Below are 23933 nucleotides of genomic sequence, written 5' to 3' on the forward strand. Positions count from 1 at the left end.
CTACTTCCTTCTCTACAGACTTTTGTAGAAATATGTGCCATTGGGTGTCTGCCTAGCGGAGGATTTGGAAGCGTAAGATGGAAGGTGACATGGGAGTGTCCACCAGTGTTGTGGTCAAGTCCTGCACAAATCCTTTACCAGGACCAGTTATGGGTAATAGGGTGAACAGCGACGAAGGAATGCTTTTGTCACAGTTCATTTTGAAAAGCTTGTGAATTGGCTGAAGACTACATGACTTGTAGGGACTGGTGACGGACAAAGGAATGACAGATGACAATGACAAAGGAATTCTTTTGTCACAGTTCATTTTCAATAGCTTGTGACTTGGCTTAAGACTGCATGATTTGTAGGGACTGGTGATGGACGTGAATATTACGGTGGCATCCACAATCATGTTAAGTGATTTTCCGGAATGTTTTCTGTTCATTTGCATGATTTGCACAGGCGTGTACAGGAATCGAAAACTTTGAGGAGTCTTTAGCCCACTTGGAGCAGAACGAATGGGACCTGCAGAGAGCGGTTGTCTCTGTCATGGGAGCCCAGGACAATGTTTCAGTCCCAGACTCTGCCCCTGAAGAGGCACCGGCAGCGCCTAGCATGTAAGTAGGACAGAGAGCATCATGAATGTGCCAGCAGCTTAATTGGTCCATGTAATGCAGTTTTTAAAACAACTATTAAAAATACGTGCAGAAACAACTGCTCATATATTCATATATTCTGGGCCTAAATTTTCTTTTGCTTTTTTTCATCATGTACATGTGTGTACATGGCAAGAAGCCAGTGGGCGGAACTTGACTAGAAATCTTTTCATTTGGCACGATTCGGTTCACCATTTGAACAGAGAAACCTGTAAAATCACCAGTGTCTTCTGTCCCTGAATGGTGTCACATAAAAAGTGCCAGCGGTTGCCTGGAAAAATGTGGACAATTTTTAACATGTCAAACAAGTGCACTTGTCAATACAGTCTACTCCCAAACTCTTTGTAGGCCCAGCGTCGTGCAGTTCAGCGGAGTTTCACCCTGTGCATCCGTCCCCAGAGCATTTGATCCTCGCCGGCCCCGTAGCCCACCCCCAAACAGGGTCCGCCTGTTAGAGTTCACTGTGTCCTACAACGACTTGAATACAGAGTTGGTTGTTGAAGATAACAGAACAGTCCGTAAGTAGAATTTTCAAATGTTCAGGCCTGGCCATAGTTGGAAGCATAAAACCAACTTCACGATTCCGGCTGTAGATCATGTACAGTGGAGGATTGCCAAGATCCAGGTAAGTCCTTTTGCGGCCAAAAAAAGGGCAAGGGAGTTTGGGTTAATTTCATGAGTTCTTAGGTAAATTTCCTGTCTTTCTCCAGGCACTGTTAAGGAGTTGCTGTCTGCTCAGCTGAATCTCTCACCAGAGAAGATGCTGATTGGAGGATGGGCACACGCGAAACAAGCACCGGAGGACTCGGTGAGAATACAGCAAAACTGAAAAAAAAAAAAAAGGGAAGAGTGTGACACAGTCTTGCGAAATGAGACCTAGGCTGAATTCCTCATTTTTTTTTACCTTCCATGAGAAATCAAAACGCACCATGCAAACTCTTGTGTAGTTTAAAGTTTGCTCTTTCTTTGTTTTCCTTTCTGTTTTTTGGCATCCCACATGTAGTTTCAGGCTTGTGCATGACCTCTAGGAGGGTCCAATTTTGTAATGATTACACTTCTTGAGGAAAATTTTCAAAACCAGTATTTCATTACTGAGATGATGTATGCGATTTATACTGGCAACCTTTTTCTTTGTATTATATTTGTTACTTTTATGCCAAAAATTTGACATTTTGAAAATTATTGAATTAGTAATGACATGTAAAGCTCCCTTTGTACTTGAAAAGGGCCCTCAATAGAATTTAGCTGAACAACTTGCAATTCTTGTTTAACGCCTTGATGGTTCCGTCTAATTTTGCAAAGGCTTGGATTTTACAAAGATAAAAAGTGTGGAGATTTATCAAAGTTGGGCTCTGCAGTTAAAAGTGTGCTTGATTTTGTCAGCCCATTACCACTTCAGAAGTGACATGCGATGGCAGTAGTCAGGTAACATGTCAAAAATTCTCGGGGAGACTTGGTCACATTTCAATATATGCATGTGATGTAACTTCAGTCAGAGTTCACATTTTGCATTGACAGATCTATCAGAAATTGTTTGGATAGCAGAAAGTGTAGTATCAAAATCTTTATCATGCTGTTTTTGCCCCATCGTCAAATATGAATTCCACCTTTCCGGAACCACCATTGCAGGACGTGTTGTCTTCGCTGCAATTACCCCTCAAGAACAGTCTCTACGTACTCACACCAAGCCTACCAACGACGAGTTCAGAACAGCCCAATGGAGAAGAGTAAGTTTCTCTCTTCAGCTTTGCAACCCTCACTAGACTGTACCTCAAATCGAATAAATCTGCATGTCTTTCGTAACTCGCCAACAGTATTATTGTGGGCTGAAAATCTGACCTGTGATACATTGGCCGACTTTTCAAAAGTGACTTGTGATACATTGGCTGACATTTCAGATACCGTCAAATGCCTCAAATGTTAACTCTTGAAAGTCATTAAAAATACTTGGATGATGGTTCTTAACGCAACTGAATTTTGGGCCACACTCCGAGGCCACACCACAGAGCAATAGTTGAAACAGTGCAGTGGCCTAGATCAAGGACAACACACGGTCTGTACCAACAGACTTGCTGGACGTTGTGCATGTGTAGGAAACAAACCAGGAGCTTTGGATGTATAGACGTTCGTCGTCGGAGGCTCAGAGAGCGGTGGATGCTCATACCCATTGGCCACCCTCGTGAATACTAATGGCATGATCGTTCCTAAGTGTCCTCCAGTGCAGCAGGGTAAAGTTGCCTTGCCTCATTTCATGTTGCACAGGACGAGTTTCTCGGACAAGCTGACACGGAGCTTCGAGCTCATCATAAATGACACCGACGTCAACCAAGAGTACCGACTAAAATACCAGGGCTGCAAGACGATCCTTAGCGTCAAGCAAGGTATGAGTGCGCTAACCAGCGTCGAGGTCCGGCACCAACAGTGGCACGGCTGGCCTGACGACAGCGACAATTCAGTAAGTCCCGGAAATCAACGAGGTCTGGTGTCTATCCATTTAACTTTTGTCAACAGGTTTTTTCACTCCTCCAGCCGCGTTGATTACATTGCATTACCAGATTACGTCATGCTTGTAAAGAGAACTGTTTTTTTTTATTTGTATGGCCTACTCTCTGCATGTGGCTGTCTTTTTTTTCTTTTGACTTCTCTTGTATATTTCCCGTGCAGCTTACATTAGCAGCCTCAGGAATAGACTTCCCTAATCACAAGCTGACATTCTCTAGGCTACCGAACCACAGTAAAACAGATCAGGTGAGACTTGCGCAACTCTAAAATGTTGTACATATTTAGTTGCTCTTTTATTTCTTGTACTGACCTTTATTTCTACCTGTAACCCTCCAATTTCTTAGTTGAGTGTTCACATGAGGTGTAGCTCTACAACCTTGTGATCAGTAGATAGCTCGTCTGCAGTTTTGTGGCCTTTTTTTTCAGAGATTTGTGCGGTGTCCTCTCTGAAAAATATAAACCTCGTATGGACATGCCTTGCTTCATTCCACAGACTTAGCACAGTAATAAAAACTGAGTTTTCTCAAGGTTTCAATCGGATGTCTGGAATTCACTTCGATCGAATGTATGACATTCACCTTTTCTAAATTTAAATTTAGAAGGATTTTACAACATTTTGTAGGTGATATAGAATTTGTGTCTTGGCACTGAAACACTGGAGAGCAGTGTTGAAACACATTTTGTGTGGGTTTACCCAGGCGTGGTATAAAATTCTCATTGGTTAAATGGTCAAACCAGGTTGTTCTGGCACTCGATTAATGATGTAGATCTTGTCTGAGAACCATCAGTAGACTTATTTTTGTCTCTCTGCGTCAGTCCTCGAAGTCAGGTGATCCTATCAATATCAGTGACAGTGAAGATGAGACGCAAGACATGGACATAGATGACTGCACGATCTTCACAAACGAGTATGAGACGAGAAAGTTTGAGCCCTTATGTAAGTAGGTTTGTCTCAAACACACCTTATGGTTTCGCCTTGGCACGAAAATCCCCGTGGCGGTATTATACTCCGTTACTCATGATACACTTTGGTAGACATTGGAGACCTGTGCACCAAATACAGCCAGTTTACGGTTGTAATAAGTTGTGGAATACACCATAGAGTGAGGCAAGCGATTTTTGCTTATAAGAGGCAATTTTGTCCCTTCATGTGGATTCCTACAGATGTTGTGACAATCTGTCTTTAATTTAGACTTCACATTTGGTCAAAGTGCATAGGCCATGCACATGTGAAGAAAAATTTCTTCATATAAAGACACTTTCAATTGCAATTCCATATACATGTACACTGATTCGTGTACAAAACTGCATCAGTGAACAACAGCAGTTCATTTTGTACACAACAATTCAGTGAGTCCTGGAACTGCTGCCTTCAGTCAAAGTGTCTAGCGCACTAACGTCCCTGCCAACCTTATTGTACTCCTTCCTGAGGTCAGCCATTACCACACAATAGATTAAAAGGTATTTAAAATTTTGTATCTATTGTGTGGGAATGCCTGACCTCAGGAAGGCATACGGCTTGTGGGTAGGTCTGCACTAAGGAATACATACATCCTGGGAATCGCCAAATTTCTTGTCACCTAGAGCGGTGGTGCCTTTCATCTGTTGCTTTGTTCGTATGTTTACTTTTTCCAGTGACGCCAACACTAAAACGGGATTTATACCTTTAGAGGTATTTTGTGTGTATTGTGAAGTTAACCTGGTCCTCATATTCAGAAGTTTTGTTGGTCAAAGTTTCACCCTTCAAGTTTTCTGTGGTCATTTCTTTTAGTACCAGCCGATATCGAGAATGAAACAGACGGCCTCATTCAGTTCACTCATGAGTTCAGCTCCCGATATGGGGAGACTCACCCTCAGTTTTACATGGGTCCATTGGAAGACGCTGTCAAGGAGGCGTTTGGTGGCTTAGCAGTTGAGGTGAGTACACTCCCCCCCCCAAAAAAGGAGAAAAATCTAGAGGGAAATTTACACCAGAATACAGTTCTATGTATTGTGGTTAGTCTCATTATGATTGTACATTTGGGATAAATTTGTGCAGTAAATGGGATTCCTTTTGACTGTCACCCTCAGAGTTGGAATCAAGTTAGTTCACAAGTCAGTGCTCAAGTCAGTCCACAGGACATTTTGCAAGTCAGTTCACAAGTCAAGTCAGTTCATTTAAACAGGTTGAGCTGCCCTTGGGACTAACTAACATTAGACTGAATTGTGGTGACTGTGACTGAGGATAGCTCAGTGAATCTAGGATCAGTGGATGTGGATTGTCCTACTTATTTTTTCGACGTTTTTGTTTTGATAGAGGAAGCTTCTAGCTATCTATATTCACACTGACAAGAGTGTTCAGAGCAACGTTTTCTGCAGCCAGTTGCTGTGTGCCGAGAGCATCGTCAATTTCCTCACCCAGAACTTTGTCACGTGGGCATGGGACATCACGGCGGATGAGAACAAAGACAGGTGAGCGGAAGGGGGGCACAGGACAGGTGGGGGACAAAGGCAAGCAGAGGGGTGCAAGAGTGGGCGTTGGGGGGCAAAAGATGGCATATGGAGAGAAGAAGAAGGGGACGAGAGAGGTTTGTAGAGGGACAAAGATTGAGACAGAGGCAAGCTGAGGGGTGCAAGACGGGGTCATTGAAGGGCACATTGGGGACTGGAAGAAGGGGATGAGATGGACTTAGCAGAGAGAGGTTTGTAGAGGGACAAAGATTGAGACAGAGGCAAGCAGAGGGGTGCAAGACGGGGTCATTGAAGGGCACATTGGGGACTGGAAGAAGGGGATGAGATGGACTCAGCAGACAGAGCAAAGACAGGAGACAAAGACAGGCCTGGTGGGGTAAGGAAGGTTGGAGGTAGACAGCATCCAAATACATTAAGGGTTTGTATGCTATTGCATTCAACAATCAAGAAGCAGTGATTGCCTGAAGACTAGTATGGGCCAGTTACTTGGTGGTCTTCAAGATGAAACCCTTGAAGTGCACTTGTGTCATCAAGAACATGCCAATGTCATCAGAGCGCAGTCGATACTCTCCTGCCAAGGTCGTAAGTCAACAACAGGCACATCTCATTTGGTGTGGTAACTCTTCCCTGATCACTGTTTTTCTCTGCCTCTTGCTAGGCTTTTAAGCACATGTACAAAGATGTTTGGCAGTGTGACCGCAGCGACCGTCCGGGGTCTCAACCAAGATAAATTCCCCTTGTTACTGATTGTCATGAGGATACGGTCCAACACGGAGGTTTTGTCGATACTACAAGGTAGGCCAAACCTCTGAAAGGACGTCTTTCAAAATATATGTGCTGTAGGCCAACAAAAAATGTGGCTGTACTTCTCATTCAGGAAAAACCTAGAAGGTCATGCAGAAACTTAATTAAAAATTTAAAGTTAGAGACCTTAGAAACTAATAATTTTTATCTATTACGGTGTATTTTGCTGTTTTTTTGCTGGAATTTAACATGAAAAAGTAACGTTTCATTCCATGCAAATACTTGTACGGTGAACGCAGGAAATTTGTGGAATTTTTTGGTGCTGTAGGTAATACAGGCCTAGACGAGATGATGACGAGTTTGATCCATGCAGTAGACGTGTTCACAGAACAGAGGCAGTCGGAAATTGAACAAGAGGTCGGTAGCCGTTTCCCATTTTTTCATTTTCTTATTGTGTACAATGTTGTGATCTCTCTTCTGGGTAACATAGACGTGTTGCATGCCTGCCAACTTTTCTAATTTAATCAGAACTGTTCCAAGTTTTGGAGTTTTCCCAAAGCGTAAAAATTAGCCTACTACACCCATTGTTGCTATTCAAACGATAAAGAAAGGTTTAAAAAGATTTTGTTAGGGAAATTTTCAAGTAAAAACCAGGCCGTGCGGATGCTGCAGTAGATGTCCAGAGCCTTGTTGATGAGTTGTTTTGGGTACAATTGTACCATGTTCTGATTTTCAGAATGACCGGAGGGCGGCAGAGCAGCTGAAGCAAGAGCAGGACGCAGCGTACCATGCATCACTAATGGCCGACAGAGCAAAGGTGGGTTCCAGCGTGGTGTCATTGTTCACAATTTTCTATCGTGCTTTGCCGTCCTGAGTTTTCCCCACTGATGTCGTGTGGCCTACTTTGAATCCGTTTTACTGGACTCTCTGTTCCTTGTGAAATAATCATTCACGCCCCATGAAAGCGCTTATATACATGCCAAGTTTCAGAAAGATTGGTGTTGGACAGCCAAGACCTCAAAGTACTCAGAACTCGCATGTTACCCCAACCCCACTTCCACCACTGCCACAAAGAAAGGCTTCCCTCACCTTCAAAAGAAACCTTTGTGGTTTTATGAAGTTCAAGATGGCAAAAAAGCACAGCACATGAAATTCTTCTTTTGTTTGACCACAGGAGCAAGAGAGGTTAAAACAGGAGCGGGAGGAGCAGAGGCTACGGGAACTAGAGGAGCAAGAAATCAGGGAGAGAGAAGCCGAACAGAAGGTAGGCATCCATCAGCTGTGCAGTGTGTTGTAGTGGAGACCGTCACAAGACCATCACAGAACCAACGCAAGGCCGCTAGTCTGAATTCAGGCCGCTAGTCTGAATTTAGGCTGCTAGTCTGAATTCAGGCTGCTAGCTGGTCAGGCAAAATGCAACAACAGTCTCCTTCATAGTTTGTTCCAGAAAGGCAAATCAATCCTATTGTTTTATTTAGGAAAATACTTTGTAACAATTGTGAAGAAGTATTGTCAAAGAAACTCATTTAACGGTTCAGATCTACTGAAGAAAGTCACCTTTTCTCTTTCTCTCTCCGTTGGGTGTGCGCACTTTGACATCCTTGATCTAGCTAATCTTGATCTTGCGAGCAGGATCCTTTAAAACACAATCTAGGTTCTCATTCTGTGACATCATCTTTCCACTAGGCGTTGTTAGAGTCGCTGGAGCAGCAATTACCCGACGAGCCAGCTGAGAACTGCCCCAAGCCCACCACCACGCTACGCATGCGCATGCCTGGCGGCGACGTCCTGACGAGACGGTTCCTGGCCGAGCAGCCTATCCGGACAGTCATGGTCTACCTCGGCACCAAGGGGTACCACTCTGAGGACTTCAAAGTCCTCACAACCTTTCCAAAGAAAGATGTAAGTAATATGGCAGATTTGTCGGCCAGGCAAAAGGGAAGAAGTAGTGTGCAATTTCCCCCCCCCCCACAAAAAGTTGCTTCCCAATTTATCTCTTTAGTTAGATTTATTGCTGGAACCAGTTAGTGCCAGGATAATCATATTGCATGAACATTTGGTCTGAACATTTTGACCTCTTTCAGCTAAGCAAACATTGACTGTGGTTAGCAGAATTTTGAACCCTGATCAAAAGATGTTGAGGTTTTAGCTCTGACACTCCCCAGATCCTAAGAAAAATTGGTGTGGGAGGATTTTTAGGAATGAGGAAGATTGGGCCTAGTCATAGCGTCGTTTTCAATTCAAGCAGAGAACTTTGAAGAATGTTTGCCGGGCTGTTGTAAAAGTAGTTTCTTACTAAAATGCCCATGAAGATAGGATTCTTGTCAGAACCTCCCTACTCACAAGACAGATATTTCCTTCAATGGCGTCTCCGTCTCCGCTTCTCCACCATGCAAACCTTGGTATCTCATCTAAAAGATTTTGGAGATCCTAGTTTTTTTCTTCTGTTTTTCCCCCTACAGTTGACATCTCAAGACACTTCGCAGTCCTTCAAGGAGCTCGGTCTTTGCCCGCAAGAGACCCTTTTCATTGAGGAACGCTAGTGCCAACTGCTGACCTCCCCCCCCCCCGTGCATGCGCTCGCTGAAAAAAATTAACAGCTCTCAGCCCAATCAAGCGACCAAACAACCTGAACAGTGTAGCTAAGTGAAAGCATGGCACAAATCCTGTATCTGTGGTTCATTCCCACCATTCGGAGTCAGGGCACTGGACATGCAAATAATCTGTGATCTCAGCCACACATTTTGTTCCTAGACGAACTTTAGGCTCAAGTCACGAATGTCATCCAGAGTTTTACAGGACTTGCTAATTGTTATTTCTGAACCAAATGACTTTTATTTATACGCAGTGCAAAGCTTTGTGTTACGTTAGCTCGTGTTTGAGTGCCATTTCGCTTGTCCTGAGACTGTCTTATTTTGGCCTGGCCTACAGTCCCCGTAAGTTGTAGTATCCTTCATTCGCATATGAAAAATGGTCATGTGACCCACTTATGACCACAGCCTTTAGAACTGAAACATCAGTCACCTTACTTGAGCTATCAGAAATCACCAGCAGAAAACAAAATAATGGCCCAGAAAATGCACAGCATTTGCAAGTGCCTCAGAGCGTGCTAGGGTATCCGATATAGAGAAAATTACATGCAGTCGTCTTGGTACACTGGAGAAATTGCACAAAAGTCTTGGGCAGCGGGTAGCATTGTGTACCCACAAAGTAAGGCTTGTTGCATTAAGTCTCAAAATGATGGCAAAAAGGCTTTTGTGCAACGTGAATGCACTTTTTAGATAATACTTATTAGGGGCACAAAATTTGGAGGAAATGGTCGTTGGTATCAAAATGTTTGAAAGGAAGACATTTCTTTCAAGAGCTCAATGTAGAGATTAGCATGGATTGATAAGAGACCGCATTGCAGATTGTTCACAACATTGTGCGTTTTGGTTACATGGTTCTGACTTCCCATGTCCAGAAACGCGCACAAACTGAGTGTTGATTACTTGAAATATCAGTGCATACAACTTCATTAAATAACGTTACAAGAGAAGAGTGGCGACTATAGTTTGGCCTGGTGGCATGTACAAATTTAATGCCAGGCAAAAAACATCACAGGGCACATTGTCTGCAGGAATCGAATGCACTTCCCTGAAAAAATACCTAGATTCAACTGAACTCATGCAGTCGAACCTCGTTAACAAGAGGTCCTTGGACTTTGCAAATTACCTTGTTATAACCGGAACCTTGTATTATCAGGAATGAAAACAATGAAAAAGAAAGGATTAGGACCTAACAATTTCCTTTTCTTAATTAGAATCTTGTATTAACAGTGCTCTTATTAACGAGGTTCGACTGTACTTGTAGGAGTTCTTCATCACTGCAGTCAAACACAGATATGCATCTGAGGAGCGAGTACAGACAGAAATACTTGATAACGAGCATCTAAACAAGAACATGGACTACAACATCAATAGAGATTTCAAATAAATACGGTGTACTGCTTTTCCAGTCCACACGCACAATTCTAGTTTGAAGCCCACTTTAAGAAGAAAACCATACCGAAATACATGTATGTGTTTTGAACCTGTTTTACAACTTTTTTATTTGTTAGAGATGATGTAGATTAATGTAATTTAGTGTTCATATAAAAAAGGTTTCCTGACAGAAGAAAATGGTTATATGTACATTGTATTAACTTATTTTTCCCTGATTAAGATTTTGATAGACTGTTGAGTTTGTGTTCATAAGTAACATTACATGTATTTGGAAAATTTTGGAAGGATTTCATAACGACTAAACCATAACGGAGTGGTTTTCACTATCTGTTCGGAGAAGGGCAGGAATTTCAGCTGTCAAATGTGAAAAGTTGAATTGCCAGCGATGGTTGAACTCCAAACGAAAGACCCAAGTGTTTTATTTAATGTTTAAATGTCGTTTGTGTTTACAGGGCTCGTTCCATTGATAAGTGATGTGAAAATTTCTGGAGTATTGACCGTCATAAAAGTCGTATATAGATAATCATTTTGGAGGTCATTGTATACACATTAAGTTCTACCCAATTTCTGCAGCATAGTGGTTGATATATCCAGGGTTTAGCCATCAATAATGAGGGGTTCGAATCCCACCGTTGGAGCATGGCTCATCCTGTTAGTAGCCAAGCTTTGTCTACTGTGCATGCCCCTCCCCTCGCAGTGGTATTACAAATATTTGAGAATGGTAAGAGCAGAGCCCTTTGTTCAAATGGTGTATCCAGGGATCTGAAGTGACTTCAGGAATGCAAGCCTGCTGATCAGGGGTAACAGTATATGCAGCATCTGCATGAAAAGTTCACTGTAAATGTCGCTCGTACATAGCTGCATGCAGCCTTTGTCATGCAGTTAAGTTGCACATTTTTCAAAGAAAGCCAAGATTGTAAATGAGCATTTAAAAAAATTAATCCTAAAATCCAGTTGGTTGTACCTGAAGGTGTTTACCTTCCTGACTCAAGCATCGAAGAGCATAGTGCTTTTAAAAGCTGGTGTCCAGTAACCTTACATTTTCATTACATCTGACATCAGTTACGCGTTTGCAATCAGACTGCAGCAACAATCTATTGTCCAAGTATTCCAAAGCAAAAAGGGCATTTGGTCTTTTTTTGAGAATTGGTGACAAGATTTTTTTGGGGAGGGCGAATAGTCTGCATCAAAAGAAAACGAATAAACTTACACAAAGAATATGAATTTTAAAAACCAGTCGTATGCTCTTTAAATTGTGTTTATTCATGTCGCTAGTTCGAATTCCCAAATATATTTTGTTAGCCGATATTTATCCGACAGCTACCGTTTAAGTGGTTATGTTTTATAATACAGCACACGTATTTATATTTGCCCGGAGTTAATAAGTTATTCATATTAGAATAAAATAAGATTATGCAGACCTTAACGTTACATCATTTAAAATTAACAATGCAATTAGCACCAGAACCGATAATTAATTTTCCACTTGTAAGTTTATGATTACTGGGAGACAGTGAAATTTGACTTTGTGGTCCAGACAAGGCGGAACAAAAGCAGTGTATTTATCTAGTGACTGTTTTAATGAAGGTTGACAAATTCGTTCGTTGACTGAGCGTCGTAAGCCAAAAGCTAATTATGTCACCATACAGCCGGACTTATAGGCCTACAAAACAGCTGTTTATTGGTATTTATTTTTAACTGTTACAAAGATTGAAGCCTTTTCCGAAAAGAAATCCCATTACTGTCTTCACGACCACGGGTAGAAAGTTGCACTCCAGATTTCGCCTGCTTGATGTAGCATGCTCGGTTCAGGATACTTTGCAAAAAACTAACATCTTGTGTTGGGCCAGGCATTTCAGGAAAGGCCAACCTCTATTTGAAATAGACGTTCGGTATCCAAACAAGGCTCTCTAAGAACATTGCAAATACATGCACGTATATACGTGTAGTTCCTTTTGTCCCGCCAGCAAATACGAAATACAGCTATAATACTATTTTCTGTAGTCATGTTGTCACATGATTCCGCACTCGCGCAAGAAACTGGTCAGTGTATTTGTCCGTATTCTAGAAAAGTGCATATTTTAATTTCGTTTTTGTCAGAAAGAAGAGGTTATCAAGCAGAAGAATTGGCGTCAGCGTCGAAGTTGGCCTTAAGTGCTTAGCTCGGTAATGAAAAGGCCGTGTGCTGCTCGTGGGATTCTAAACTCAACCACAAGTCGCTTCTGATCGTTACAGCTTCCAGCTCGCTTTCACAAACTTGACAAACTTGTCATCCGACATGCGAGACCGACCTGCGTAGTAATTCAAAAACTCCTCCTTTGTAACCTGGTTTGGAAAGAACAAAACTGAAATTAACCAGGAACTATCGTTGACGGATTCTTGTCTTGTTAAAAAATGGCATAAAGTCCCAGAAGATGTCATAAAGTAGGGCAGTCCAATAATTCTCAGAAATATCCAAAAGCCTGCCTGAAGTTTCAAATTCTTCTTTTAAAAGAATGTCCCCACCTTTCCGTCCTTGTTGCTGTCGAACATCAGCAGAAATCGCTTGGCCGCTTCCTCGTTGCTCATAACGCTGCGAGCCGCCCCTTGGAAGTCGTAGCCGTCTTTCAAGTCGTCGAAGTCGATCACTCCGCTGTCATCCTTATCAAGCTTCTGGTAGGCCCTCATGCAGATGTCTAGTTGAGCCTCAGACATGCAACCCTGCGCGAATGAAGATGTCCGCACGTCATGAAATTTCATGCCACACAAAGCCATTTGTAATATATATTTAGGCCCGTATAATTTCTTCGCACCAGACTATTAGACTCTGGCCATCCGGAGCGCTTTTATCCACAACGTTCGGCTAGCCTGTAGAGGGTTAGCATGGCTGCCATCTTTCAGGTCATTGTTCCACAGAGCATGCACAAAGGATCCCCGTGAAGCAATAGACCTGCCCTGCAAGATGGCTACCACGCAAAGCCTCTGTATTAGTTTCTTGATGCATCTCAACATGCAAAATGTTCTCTTTGCAAAAAGTGATTGGGGGCTGATTGATATTAGACTCCCAAGTTCTCCAATTAAAACGCGTGGCCTCGGTCGCATTCACTTGACCGCAGTATACCGAGGACGCGGCTCGAGTTAGAGGACAAGGAACCTACCCGGACAGCTACAAAGAATTCCTGCAAGTCCACGGTGTTTGAGTCATTTTTATCCAGCTCGATGAAGACCTCCATCACCTCGTCCTCGGGCATCTCCAGACCAAGGTCCTTCATTCCCTCTGCCAGCTCACTGACAGAAAGGACGTCGTCATTGTCGCGGTCTATCTTGCGAAGGAGGCTGGCAATAAATAGAATGGCGAATTTACATCCTCCGTTTGCAAAAAAAGGCTCTTACTCAAGCCCTTTACGTCGGTGCATCATACAGTTCACTTAAAATACAATTATTGTTGCTGACCCCATCGAAGAAACTCTACCTCGTCGTGGATCAAAAACCACCTGTCTATTCTTGGATGATTCTCAAACGGCCACTCTTTGCCGGAAGTATAAAACCGTGCCCATTTCTGCGGTTGTCATGAAAAAGTTTTGATAACGTTCTGTTTAACTTTTGCTCGATGTGAAAGAAGGAAATTTGTCAAGAGTTATTAATTTTACACTTGAAGACGATGCTTGTTAATCAACAGTGGAGTTTTGTTCTTCAGTAAACATGAGTAATTACGAGCTTCGTACGGAGTTAAAGAAATCGGTTAAAACGACACTAGATTGCTCGATTTTGAGTTTTTTTTCCTCCACGGCGTCCAGTCGCTTGTCTACTGTTCTTGTACGCGTCCCTCACTGTCAGAATGGTGTAAGCGGCTATGCCTCCCCCTGTACACGCGTTCACCATTCAGGTATTGCACGCGGACACTGTATTATGTACACGCACCATGTACATATAACTGTATTTATTGAGATCATTTAATACTATATGTTCTATACTTACTCTCCAAGTTTCTTGATGTTGTCGACATCATTTTCAAGCAGCTTTGAGCGTAGTTTCTCCATGTCACTGTTTAATACGATTTCTCTTTCTATTAATAACTTGTAGCAATTAACATGGAGGAAAACATGAAACAGGAATGGTGGATAAATTTGAAAGTGAACTTGTTCACAGTTTGGTTCTTGGCATCAGCTGTTAATGTCAATTGTTGAACCAACTCCAGAAAACAAATAGCTTTACAACATTCATATTTCTATAATCATGCGTAAGCTTTCGATTTACATTATTTATAAATGTGTGATATTTAACCCGTGGCCCTACTCCTTTTGATTTGATATGAACTCTAAACAGGTTGATAGGTTCGGTGGAATAAGGACAGGAAGCTTTCATTTGGATGTGAATTAAAATAATGTACTCACTCAAAGTTAGCGCAGCATCGGATGGTTCGGCCAGGTGGGTGTGGTATGGAATGCGAGAGTGATGGGATTTAGTTACCGCTTTTAACCTTCCAATTCGTTTGTTAGGAGCACAATATTCGTCCTAGTGTGTTTTGGTTCAGTTAACGCTCCGGAGAAGCCGATTAAAGGACTCTTTGAAATCCAAACCGGAGTGATCCATTGAAATCCGCCTGGCGCTCTAAATTTATTCCCGTCAGTATGGCCCTCGCGGTGGAATGAATTTGGTCCAATTTAAAGGGAAGGAGAAAGCTTCGTTTGTGGGGAAGGAGATGAACGAGGGGTGTTTGTACCGAAAAATACAAAGCTCTTTTTTTCACCACCAAATTCCGAGAGGCCGGCAGGGGCACAGGCTACGAGTGGAACACCAACCATTTTGGTGCTGTGCGCAATACAGTGCGCTGTCCATTACAGTGTGCTGGCAATATCGAAAGCGTAAATGACTCAGCAGTTCCACGTTAATTCTGTGATGATTCAAGTCAACAGCCATTCATGTTCCTCACATAGGCGCAATGGGCTGAAGAATGTTTAATGAGTTTCAACGTTTGAGATGCAATGGCATTATTGTTGATTTATGTTCACTGCCTTCCTATATGTATTCATTCCTGTCACTTTTAAGTTTGACGACTGTTCTACAGATCTTCTCAGACTGTGCATGAAATAGATGTTTATAAAAAGACAAGGGGTGCGTTCTTTAAAGATCTGGCTCAGTCTAGATTCGTCGAAATACATTTGTGGTGAGCATGATTACAACTTTGTACTATGGTTTCTGGGTTTCTTCCGAATTTCACAATGGAATATTTTCCTAGGCCAGCAAATGTTCAGGGGTTAATTGGTATGGAAACCTAACTCGTTATCTTCGGCTTGGGAGCTGTAAGGTTTCCTGTCGAATTCCAGGTTATTCACCGTGATAAAACAACAAAATTGCTAAAAGTGTTCGACTTAATTCCTTTATTCCATCATTTCCATTTTCAACATACTTTTTTCATATGGACGTCTCTTGCCTTTCCTTTTTAAGGGAGTCACACATCGAAGTCTTGTCTCCTAAAAAGCGAAAAAACAAAGAGTGCCACGCTTGAGGAGCCATTCCAATCAATAGCTGTTTGTGTTTGGGGTCCAATGGGCAAGATGGATTTTTTTCTCAGAAAGGCGTACAGTTCAATTTTTTATTCGTTACAAGAACTATCAATCCCCACTGGCGAAACTAAAGGGACAGGGGGGGCAAGGCATCCTCCCGTGTTGTTCGACGCCTACCCCCTCCCCCCTCAGAAATCAGAGGACAAAACTCTGGTGATAGCTCGCCTTGGTAGTGTTGGTCCATGTTTAACTGTAACCGAACCCATCGAGTGCCCCCTCCAGAAAATGAGCCCCCCCCCAAGTACCCCTTACAAGAAGTACCCCGACTATGCGGCGTCTCTGAAGAAAACTGGTAGTGGCGTTTCAAAAGCGTAAAGGCGCTAAAAAAATGCAGCGTATCTCCAGGTCTGGCCAGCGGTCTTCGGTCTTTTCCTAAGAACTCAATACAAGTCCCACGTGTTCTTGACAAGTGTTGCAAATTTCTCGTCACTGTCGCAACCTTGGCTTATTTCCGCGTAGTATCTTTCAAATTCCTCCAATGTCACCTGCGGCACAAGAGAAGAAGCTGCTTAATTATTTTAAATCTGCAAACTGTATATTTTCCATCGTTTTGGGGCTGTGCCAAATATCCAAATATTTGAAAATTTGACCGATTATTGAATACTGGATATTATTTTTTTAATTCAAGTATTCGGATATTTAGTGTATTCGATTTGACTCAGGCTTACATGTCACGTTCCATGCCATGAGGACAAAAGAAAAGGAAAGGGCTAGATTCCCAAAAGCAATAAAAACAATATATTTCATAGGTGGGACACAGCCCCATTTTCAAAATCAAAATTAGGTAAGGAATTGCAAAGATACGTACAATTCCGCTAGACCTTTTAGCCCCGCAGATGGGATGTTGTTACAAAAACCGTCTCATTTGTGTTATGTACATAGCTGTGAAGGTTGTCAGCGATGTACAATGGGAGAGTAATGAAATGTGGAGAGAAAATTGATGTTGTCTGATCCAGGGGGACCGCCCCTTACCTTCCCGTCTCTAGTGACTTTATCGACCTCGAAGTTGTTGAGAAACTCAGTTTTGATGTCTTCCTCCGTCTTGCGTCCAGCCACTACAGCGGGGTGATGCTTAGCGATGTAAAACCGGGTCAGGTCGTTCGCAGTAATGGCCCCGTCACCGGTCTTTTCCACTTTCCTGAAGACTGCAGACAAAATCTCCTTTCTCTTTGTCGACAGAGAGGGCTTCGACCAAACAGAGGTGGCAGAGAGAAAAAAAAAAGGGATTTCACAAAGTGGCAAAAAAACAAAGTTGTAAAGACTGGTCCAGAGAGCTGAAACAGAAAACAAAGAAGTCAAGGTTTCTTCACATATCGTAGCTGGGGCTTCATTTATTTGTTGCTGCCAACTTGAAAATGTAAATAAAATTACTCAATAAAAACAGGGTGTTCGTGAGGATTCCGTAAAAAATTCAGGGTTACATTTTGGTTTTTTTCCCTCGTAATTTTAGGGAGAAATGACAAGCACTTTGTCATTTTGTTGGTCATTTTGTTTGCTCTCTAACAAACTCTAAAGAGAGCAAACAAAGACAATATGAAAGGATTCACGGAATTGCATCACTGGCTTACCGTAAGTGCATTCATGAATTCGTTGAGGTTGAGGCTTCCCGACCCGTCTTTATCCAGCGTCTTGAACACCTCTTCCAGTTCCGCATCCGACACGGAGTCTGCAGACAGGCCGATGGCTCGCATTCCAGCCTTCATTTCATCTACGTCCAGAATGCCGCTCCTGTTCTCGTCCATGGCTCTGAACTGCCTGCGTTTTTGAACGGTGGTATAAATGTCTTGAGGTGTATTAGAAAAGAAGTTTCGAACTCCCCCCCCCAAAAAAAAATGGGGGGGAGTTCAAAAAAAAATGGGTTCCATGGGTCCAGTTCCCTTCCAAATTCAAATGGAAGGCCTCCACTGACCTTATATGCATCATAATATGATCCGTTTTTTAATTTACAAAGGTTACAGCCGTCACTTTCAAGCAATTTAGAAAGGCACTGCATATGTCATCGCTAAACCCCACCCCCCAAAAAATGCGAATCAATTATGAAAGTTCCTTTACTTTTGTTGACATGACGGACGTGCATTGAAATATTATGTTTAACTTTGACGATTTTTAACAAACTTACGAAGGCTTTTTGAGAGTCCAAGATAAAGCAGATTATACCGGACGCGCATCGATCTATGCGAGGAGAATGCTACATCATTACCTTGCCATCTTCAAGTAGTTGTTTAGGTTGTTGTCGAGTAGTTTCTGCCTGAGCTTTTCCATCTTGTAATGAAGACGCTTCTTCAACCTGGAACTACCTGTGGAGCAAGAATTAAATTATCTTGGACGAAGCAGGTCGATGGTAAATGTCATGACAAAATGGCAAAGGAAAGCTTTGTCAGAGTTCATTTGAATGGCTCGGGATTTGACTTCAAACTGCGACTTGTGACAGACTTTAGACGATTTAGATGAGGACTCCCGATATTAATGAGACCTGTTGCCTGCCTCGTCCGGTCCGGTCCGTGAAAAACTGTGATGGCACTACTGGAGCTCCTTATTTTATACTTGGCTGTTGGAGGTCCCTTCATTTTGTTCGGCAGATCAACTTACCGGGATGGCAGACCGGCTTGATATAGTGAATGATTATTTTGTGGACGTTTGCTACGAAGATGTGTTGCACGTTTTCATGGGCTTTCCCAAAGGCAGCTTGAATAGAAGGGATTGCAAGACACAATCCAAAGGAATAACAGCGATCGATGCGGTAAATGCAAATAAGCCCTAATTATTAATTCATAAGGTTCAACATGGTCGCACATCGTTGCAAGGAGCAACTTGTTGAGAGGTACATATACACGCACCGTTCCACCAGAGTTGTAATGACTCGAGCAAGTGACTCGACTCGAAGCGCTCACTAGATGATTAGACTCAAATGAAACTGGACTCGAGTCCCCCAAATAAAAATAAAGTTCTTTTGTGAGAAAATATTTGGAACTACTTATAGTTTATCAGTGCCGCTTCATGTCACGTGTTATTATCACCAAAGCTAATAAGTGGTGAGACCATTAAGAAACCCAGACTATTTAGAAACCCAGACCATTTAGAAACCCAAAAGGTGAACTTAAAAATGTCAGAAAATGACTTTCTTTCTTGTTTATCGTATTGCGTTCAAATATTGGTGACTCGGATTGACTCGAGCTAAATACATGACTCGACTCGATTTTTTGGCTTAATGGCTCTACTCGACTCAATTCACTACGTTACACGGACTCGACTCCACTTAAGTCACTACGTTTAACTTGACCTCACTCGAGCCACAAGAATTAGTGACTCGTTACAACTCTACATCCCATCGCTTAATGCAGACATCCCTAACACCGTCCTGCATAAATTCCGCAGTGCAGGATCATGAATGGTAGACACGATTGGGCTTTCGACAACATCAAACGTCAACATCAACATCAATCTTAGGATTGGGTCAAATTGAGCCCATGGCAGTGGTCAAATGCAAAGGATGGGTATCAGGAGAGCTTTCTGAGGTACAGGTGATATGGACCCCATGTAACCTGGTTTGTTCTTCCTTACACGGCCCTCCGTCACATGCACCCAATAAAGAATGCTCTGCGTCGCAATTCCCGTTCTGGTCAACAATTAATCTTCTCATACAAATTACAAACTTACCACTAGTTGGCAGTGGTAGATATTACGGAGGGGTGCGGCAACACAGAAAAAACAAAAGGAGAGGAGTTGTATGCAATTATTATTTTTTTAATTAATTTAAACAAAAGCAGCTGTCATTTTCTTAAATTAGGAACTGTACTCCCATATGCTAAAGAAACAGACAATAAGAAGGCAGTATACTTCAACCATTTAAATGATACGAAGGGCTAAATTTTAAACTAAACTGTCAAGAAAAACGTGGAACAAAAAAGAAAAGATTAGTGCAACACACAATGCTCAAACAATATGTTGTATTTAACATTTTTAAAGGTATTAAATTTCGCTCGTAAAGTCAACTGACTTGCCAGTAAAAATCCCTGTGGCTCATTTTTGTCTGTACCTATCCGTTACTTGTTTTTTGTTTTACTATCTTCTTGTGTCCGGTCTTCGTACTAGCCCCTCCACGCGTCGGGAACAACCCCGACCTCCCCCCCCCCAAAAAAAACCAAATATCAGGATGGTGAGCATATCCGAAATGAAGGACCCACTGGACAAGTCTTGCCTTAGAAATATAAAAGGTACTATGTATCACTCAGATTAAACCGTTTTTAGTTGAACAAGTTTTCGAACTAATCCTTAAACTACAAAAATTGCTCATCTCAGAACCGAAACTATGTGCCAGGTACAACTTCGACGTAAAAGACGTTAGTCTACTTCATACTAATCCATAAATACTGTTAATTAAATTAATTCTCATGAGAAAAAAAAACAGACAGAACTTGGGAAAGTCAAATGGTAAAATTACCATGGAGAATTTCGAAATGATGCAAAGTAAGGATTGACATTGCAAGAAGACCTGGAGACCATCCCTCTCCGGTATTCAAATCCGTAATTAAGACCGGGTCATAACGGCCTGGCTACGACTGGGTATAACGCATACGCCTATAAGAAAGCCGCTAGCTAGCGGCTATGGTCATTCCCTGTAGCCTTCTATAGTAAGTCCCACGATCCCTTGACCATGTTGATGAACTCTTCATCGCTTGCGTAGCGCTGACTAACGGCTGTGTAGTACTTCTCAAATTCCTCATAAGTTACCTATCGGTAAGAGAGAAGACGATCTCAAGTAGAAGAAGTATAATCGAAGATTTTGAAACCACGTGATCTATAGCGGCTAGGCGACCTACCTCAAATTCTTACACTGTTTTGTTTTGGAGAGAACCTTGTCTTATTAAGGAAAAAATTAATGGGAGCCAAATTTTTGTTTTGCTTTTTGTTTGTTGTTGTTCGTTGTTTTTTTTCTTTTTTCCCTTCTAGCGCCTGCCTTTGTTTTTATTTTTTGTTTCGGGGTTGTTTGTGTGTTTTCACTCTTAGCTCCTTTCTATGTAGCTTATTGCTTTCCTTCCGATTTAAGAAGTTAAATTAAGATGTCCTTTCGATGTTCTGAGGAGCTAGAGAAATGCCTCATTGTCATTCTACCAATATTCGGTGGACTTGTTACTAGAAATTATTCAAATCGGCAAACAAGGTACTGCATTCCGTCCTACCTTTCCATCTTTTCCAGCTCCGTCCGGTTCGAATGCGTTCAGAAACTCTGCTTTCATGTCCTCCACCGTCTTGCTGCCGGACTTGACGTCCGGGTGGTTCGAAGCAAAAGCGCGGGACAGATCGGCCGAAGAAATCACCCCGTCCCCGGTCTTGTCGGCACTCTGAAAGACCTCCTTGAGTAAAGCCTTCCGCGGCTCGGACATGGAGGGCTGTAGAAGACAAAGGTTGTTTAGACTTTCTAAAAGACCAATTAATTAAAGACCCTTCAGCTAGACTTTGATTCAGAAGTTGCATTACTGCAGTCAATGAATTATTCTCACTCGGACGTAATCATCGAATCTAAACACCTACCATCAGCAGGTCCAAGAACTCGCGCTTGTTCAGACCTTCCGACCCGTCCTTGTCTAGCGTCTTGAAGGCGGCCTCCAGTTCGCCATCTGTCATGCCCGCGTTCTCGAAGCCCTTCTTGAACTCGGCCAGATCCAGGGTCCCGCTTCCGTCGGCGTCGATCTTGCGAAATCGCCTGCGATTTTGAAACAGACCGAGGATCAATGGATTGTTGATGGGACGATCGCAACATTTTGACGGCCCTGACTGTCTGGCAAGGTTCATGGAGCTGCTTGGCCGACCAAGGCCGAGTTGCATTCGTCAGACGTCTTGGTTCACCTGCCCGGATTTTGGTTGTTATATTCTCTCTTCTCTCTGTTTCAGTTTTGACCCTCCTCAAGAGAATATGAAGGTATTAGATAATGGTTTATGGTATCGTTTCCCAAGTATCATTTTTTTAAAAATTTCATTGAACTTTGGCAGTGCCTACTTGATCACTTGCACTTTGGTAGTTACGTCCATATCCTTCAGTGCCTGGTTCAGCTTGTCCATCTTAGTGGGTTGGTCTCTTGGCGTCTCGTCTGAAACTTCAAAACATTCAGATCGATCGAATATGAAGTCTTAAGTGCAGAACCTATTGCTCAGATCTTGATGGCTGAAATTCATTCACTCATCAATTTGTTTCCAAGGAAAAGATCAGGGCTGAAGTGTTCCGTACAAGAGCGAATCCGGGGGCCACCGGTGGCCAAGCCCCCCCCGCCATTTTCATCCCTTCCAAAAGTGAATAAAAAACTCCAAGATGTAGCCTCAGCCATTAGACAGGACATAAAAGGTGGCATAGAAAAGTTAAAAAAACCCCGACCCAAAAAAGAACAAGTTTGCCCCCCCCAAAAAAAGGATTCAGGATCCGCCCCTCGGCTCCGTAAGAACATCCATGGAAAAGAGTTCCATGAGAACTTTGACACCCTGTGCACAAACCCTATGAGAATGGTCGACAAATTATATTTTCTGAGCGAATCCTTCAACATGCACTTTCCCCATAAAATTTGACTTTTCGGGACATGTTAATGCGTTCCTATGGTTAATGTGTCACTTCAGGAAAATGAGTGATGTCCTTGCATAGAATTTGTCCCGAGACCCGCATTTCAGGTTGATGCTAAGCTGCAGTTTGAAGCTGTTTCAACAAGGAAAATTCAGAGAGAAGCACACCTCGCTGTCTCCCCGGGCCCTCAAATATAATAGCTATCTTCCTCTGTACTATTAGGCTACATATATCTGAGGCCTAGGCTGTCTGTAATGGTTCTAAAATGCGACAGACATGACCACGGACATGTTCCAAAGCATGCGAGAGCGTGATGAAACCCGATATTAATTAAAATCTTAATTTAAAAGAGTACAGAATTAGAGGAAATATTTACCTTAGGTGAAACTCAAGTTGGGTGTGAACGCTACGATGTGTTTGTGTGCGAGGGCAGAAGGGCGCGTCGTAACTCTTATGTAGGTAACGTTAACGGCATTCCTCTCACCAGCGGCATGAGATTTCTAAAATGTTGCGTAATGAGCCAGTGTTCGTCGCCAGGCCGTGAAGGACGTGTGCACAGCTCTACTAATAGTAATAACTGAAGCGAGAATTTCTAGCCAGCTCATTAGCATTAAAAGTGCCCCCCCCCTCCGCAGTATCTTTTCAAAAAGGAGATCGTTTGGCCCCCAGAATGGTGAGATTGTGTAACTCTTTGCCAGGATCAAATCCCTGGGTCTTGAGGCTTTTATCTGAGAGCAAATCGGCTCAATAAATACGGTTGAAAAATGATCCTCAATGCCCAAGAATTTTGAGGATTGCCACTTGTAAAAATGGCTACACGCCAATGGCGTAGCTAGGATTTGAATAGTAGGGGGCACAAGGGGGGCACCAGCATCTCATGGGGGGCACCAGCTTTCATGGGTGTAGTTTGGGGGGGGCAAGTTTTTGTTAGCCTTGTTCAATATCCATTCGTCCGGTTTTTTGGGGTTTTTTTTAGTGGGGGAACCTGGGGGCACCAGAAATTTGTAGGGGGCACGCCCCCCCCGCCAATGCCACAAGCAAACTTTAAAAAAATCACTTTTCGGGGTGCTTTTGCTTAATGGGAATAACTAGGAAGGTAATTGGTTAACCCACTGAAAATTGAAAGAAATTGAAAGATTAGGGGACCAGACAATAATTTGTGAAATTCAGAAACATTAGAGATGGTGGTATGCATGGGCCCAGAACAATACTGATTTTACACTTTTTAATGGGGCTTGAATTTGTGGATACACCCACACGGTCCAGTGCCTTTTGCCGTCATAGCCTGCCGCACAGTGCATTTGTTGGGTGCATTGTTGGACAACAGGCCAGCGAGCAACCGTTTCTCAGAGAGTAGTTTAATCAAAGTTTTGCCTTGGCCGTTTGAAAAGAAACGTACAAGGCTACATGTACATATACGTGCAACAACAAAACGCCCTTGGTTGTCAGGGAAAGCATGGAGAACTTTAATTTTCACACAAAATGCACTGTTAGAAGGGAAATACTATTCAAAGTTGCA

At 42.6% G+C, this 23933-nt stretch overlaps 4 protein-coding genes across 7 annotated transcripts in view; 1 reads left to right on the forward strand and 3 right to left on the reverse strand.

The window, feature by feature from the left end:
• The window catches only part of faf1 (Fas associated factor 1), a 31735-nt gene extending 20181 nt beyond the window's left edge, over positions 1 to 11554 (forward strand). For all 3 annotated transcript variants that reach the window (XM_087144253.1, XM_022245985.2, XM_022245983.2), the window contains 15 exons: positions 445 to 599; positions 987 to 1156; positions 1349 to 1446; positions 2268 to 2365; positions 2901 to 3093; positions 3303 to 3386; positions 3957 to 4077; positions 4912 to 5057; positions 5437 to 5591; positions 6250 to 6386; positions 6664 to 6752; positions 7072 to 7152; positions 7510 to 7599; positions 8022 to 8237; positions 8798 to 11554. In XM_087144253.1, coding sequence (XP_087000379.1) covers positions 445 to 599; positions 987 to 1156; positions 1349 to 1446; positions 2268 to 2365; positions 2901 to 3093; positions 3303 to 3386; positions 3957 to 4077; positions 4912 to 5057; positions 5437 to 5591; positions 6250 to 6386; positions 6664 to 6752; positions 7072 to 7152; positions 7510 to 7599; positions 8022 to 8237; positions 8798 to 8878 — 1914 coding nt within the window. In that variant the 3' untranslated portion in view covers positions 8879 to 11554. The remainder of the gene's footprint in view (positions 1 to 444; positions 600 to 986; positions 1157 to 1348; positions 1447 to 2267; positions 2366 to 2900; positions 3094 to 3302; positions 3387 to 3956; positions 4078 to 4911; positions 5058 to 5436; positions 5592 to 6249; positions 6387 to 6663; positions 6753 to 7071; positions 7153 to 7509; positions 7600 to 8021; positions 8238 to 8797) is intronic.
• Positions 11555 to 11705: 151 nt separating this feature from the next.
• LOC110985163 (calcyphosin-like protein) lies at positions 11706 to 15661 on the reverse strand. Of its 2 annotated transcripts, none has more exons than XM_022245995.2 (5): positions 14692 to 15661; positions 14276 to 14341; positions 13456 to 13633; positions 12824 to 13018; positions 11706 to 12643 (listed from the first exon to the last, which is right to left on the reverse strand). In XM_022245995.2, the coding sequence occupies exons 2-5, from the start codon at positions 14335 to 14337 to the stop codon at positions 12548 to 12550; spliced, it is 531 nt and encodes a 176-aa protein (XP_022101687.1). In that variant the 5' UTR covers positions 14338 to 14341; positions 14692 to 15661; the 3' UTR covers positions 11706 to 12547. The 2 variants fall into 2 exon arrangements, with proteins under 2 accessions (XP_022101687.1, XP_022101686.1); XM_022245994.2 differs by having other exon boundaries at positions 14276 to 14373; positions 14692 to 15660.
• A 28-nt stretch (positions 15662 to 15689) lies between these two features.
• Positions 15690 to 18652, reverse strand: LOC110985222 (calcyphosin-like). The gene is made up of 5 exons (XM_022246082.2): positions 18454 to 18652; positions 18065 to 18161; positions 17433 to 17619; positions 16837 to 17049; positions 15690 to 16349 (listed from the first exon to the last, which is right to left on the reverse strand). The coding sequence occupies exons 2-5, from the start codon at positions 18124 to 18126 to the stop codon at positions 16245 to 16247; spliced, it is 567 nt and encodes a 188-aa protein (XP_022101774.2). The 5' UTR covers positions 18127 to 18161; positions 18454 to 18652; the 3' UTR covers positions 15690 to 16244.
• A 935-nt stretch (positions 18653 to 19587) lies between these two features.
• Positions 19588 to 22984, reverse strand: LOC110985132 (crustacean calcium-binding protein 23-like). Its single transcript, XM_022245928.2, has 5 exons — positions 22791 to 22984; positions 21863 to 21959; positions 21397 to 21568; positions 21045 to 21254; positions 19588 to 20595 (listed from the first exon to the last, which is right to left on the reverse strand). The coding sequence occupies exons 2-5, from the start codon at positions 21922 to 21924 to the stop codon at positions 20491 to 20493; spliced, it is 549 nt and encodes a 182-aa protein (XP_022101620.1). The 5' UTR covers positions 21925 to 21959; positions 22791 to 22984; the 3' UTR covers positions 19588 to 20490.
• Between the last annotated feature and the right edge of the window lie 949 nt (positions 22985 to 23933).

This window comes from Acanthaster planci, linkage group LG12, assembly GCF_054643075.1.
Source record: "Acanthaster planci isolate LZ-2023a linkage group LG12, COTS_SCS, whole genome shotgun sequence".
NCBI lineage: Eukaryota > Metazoa > Echinodermata > Asteroidea > Valvatida > Acanthasteridae > Acanthaster > Acanthaster planci.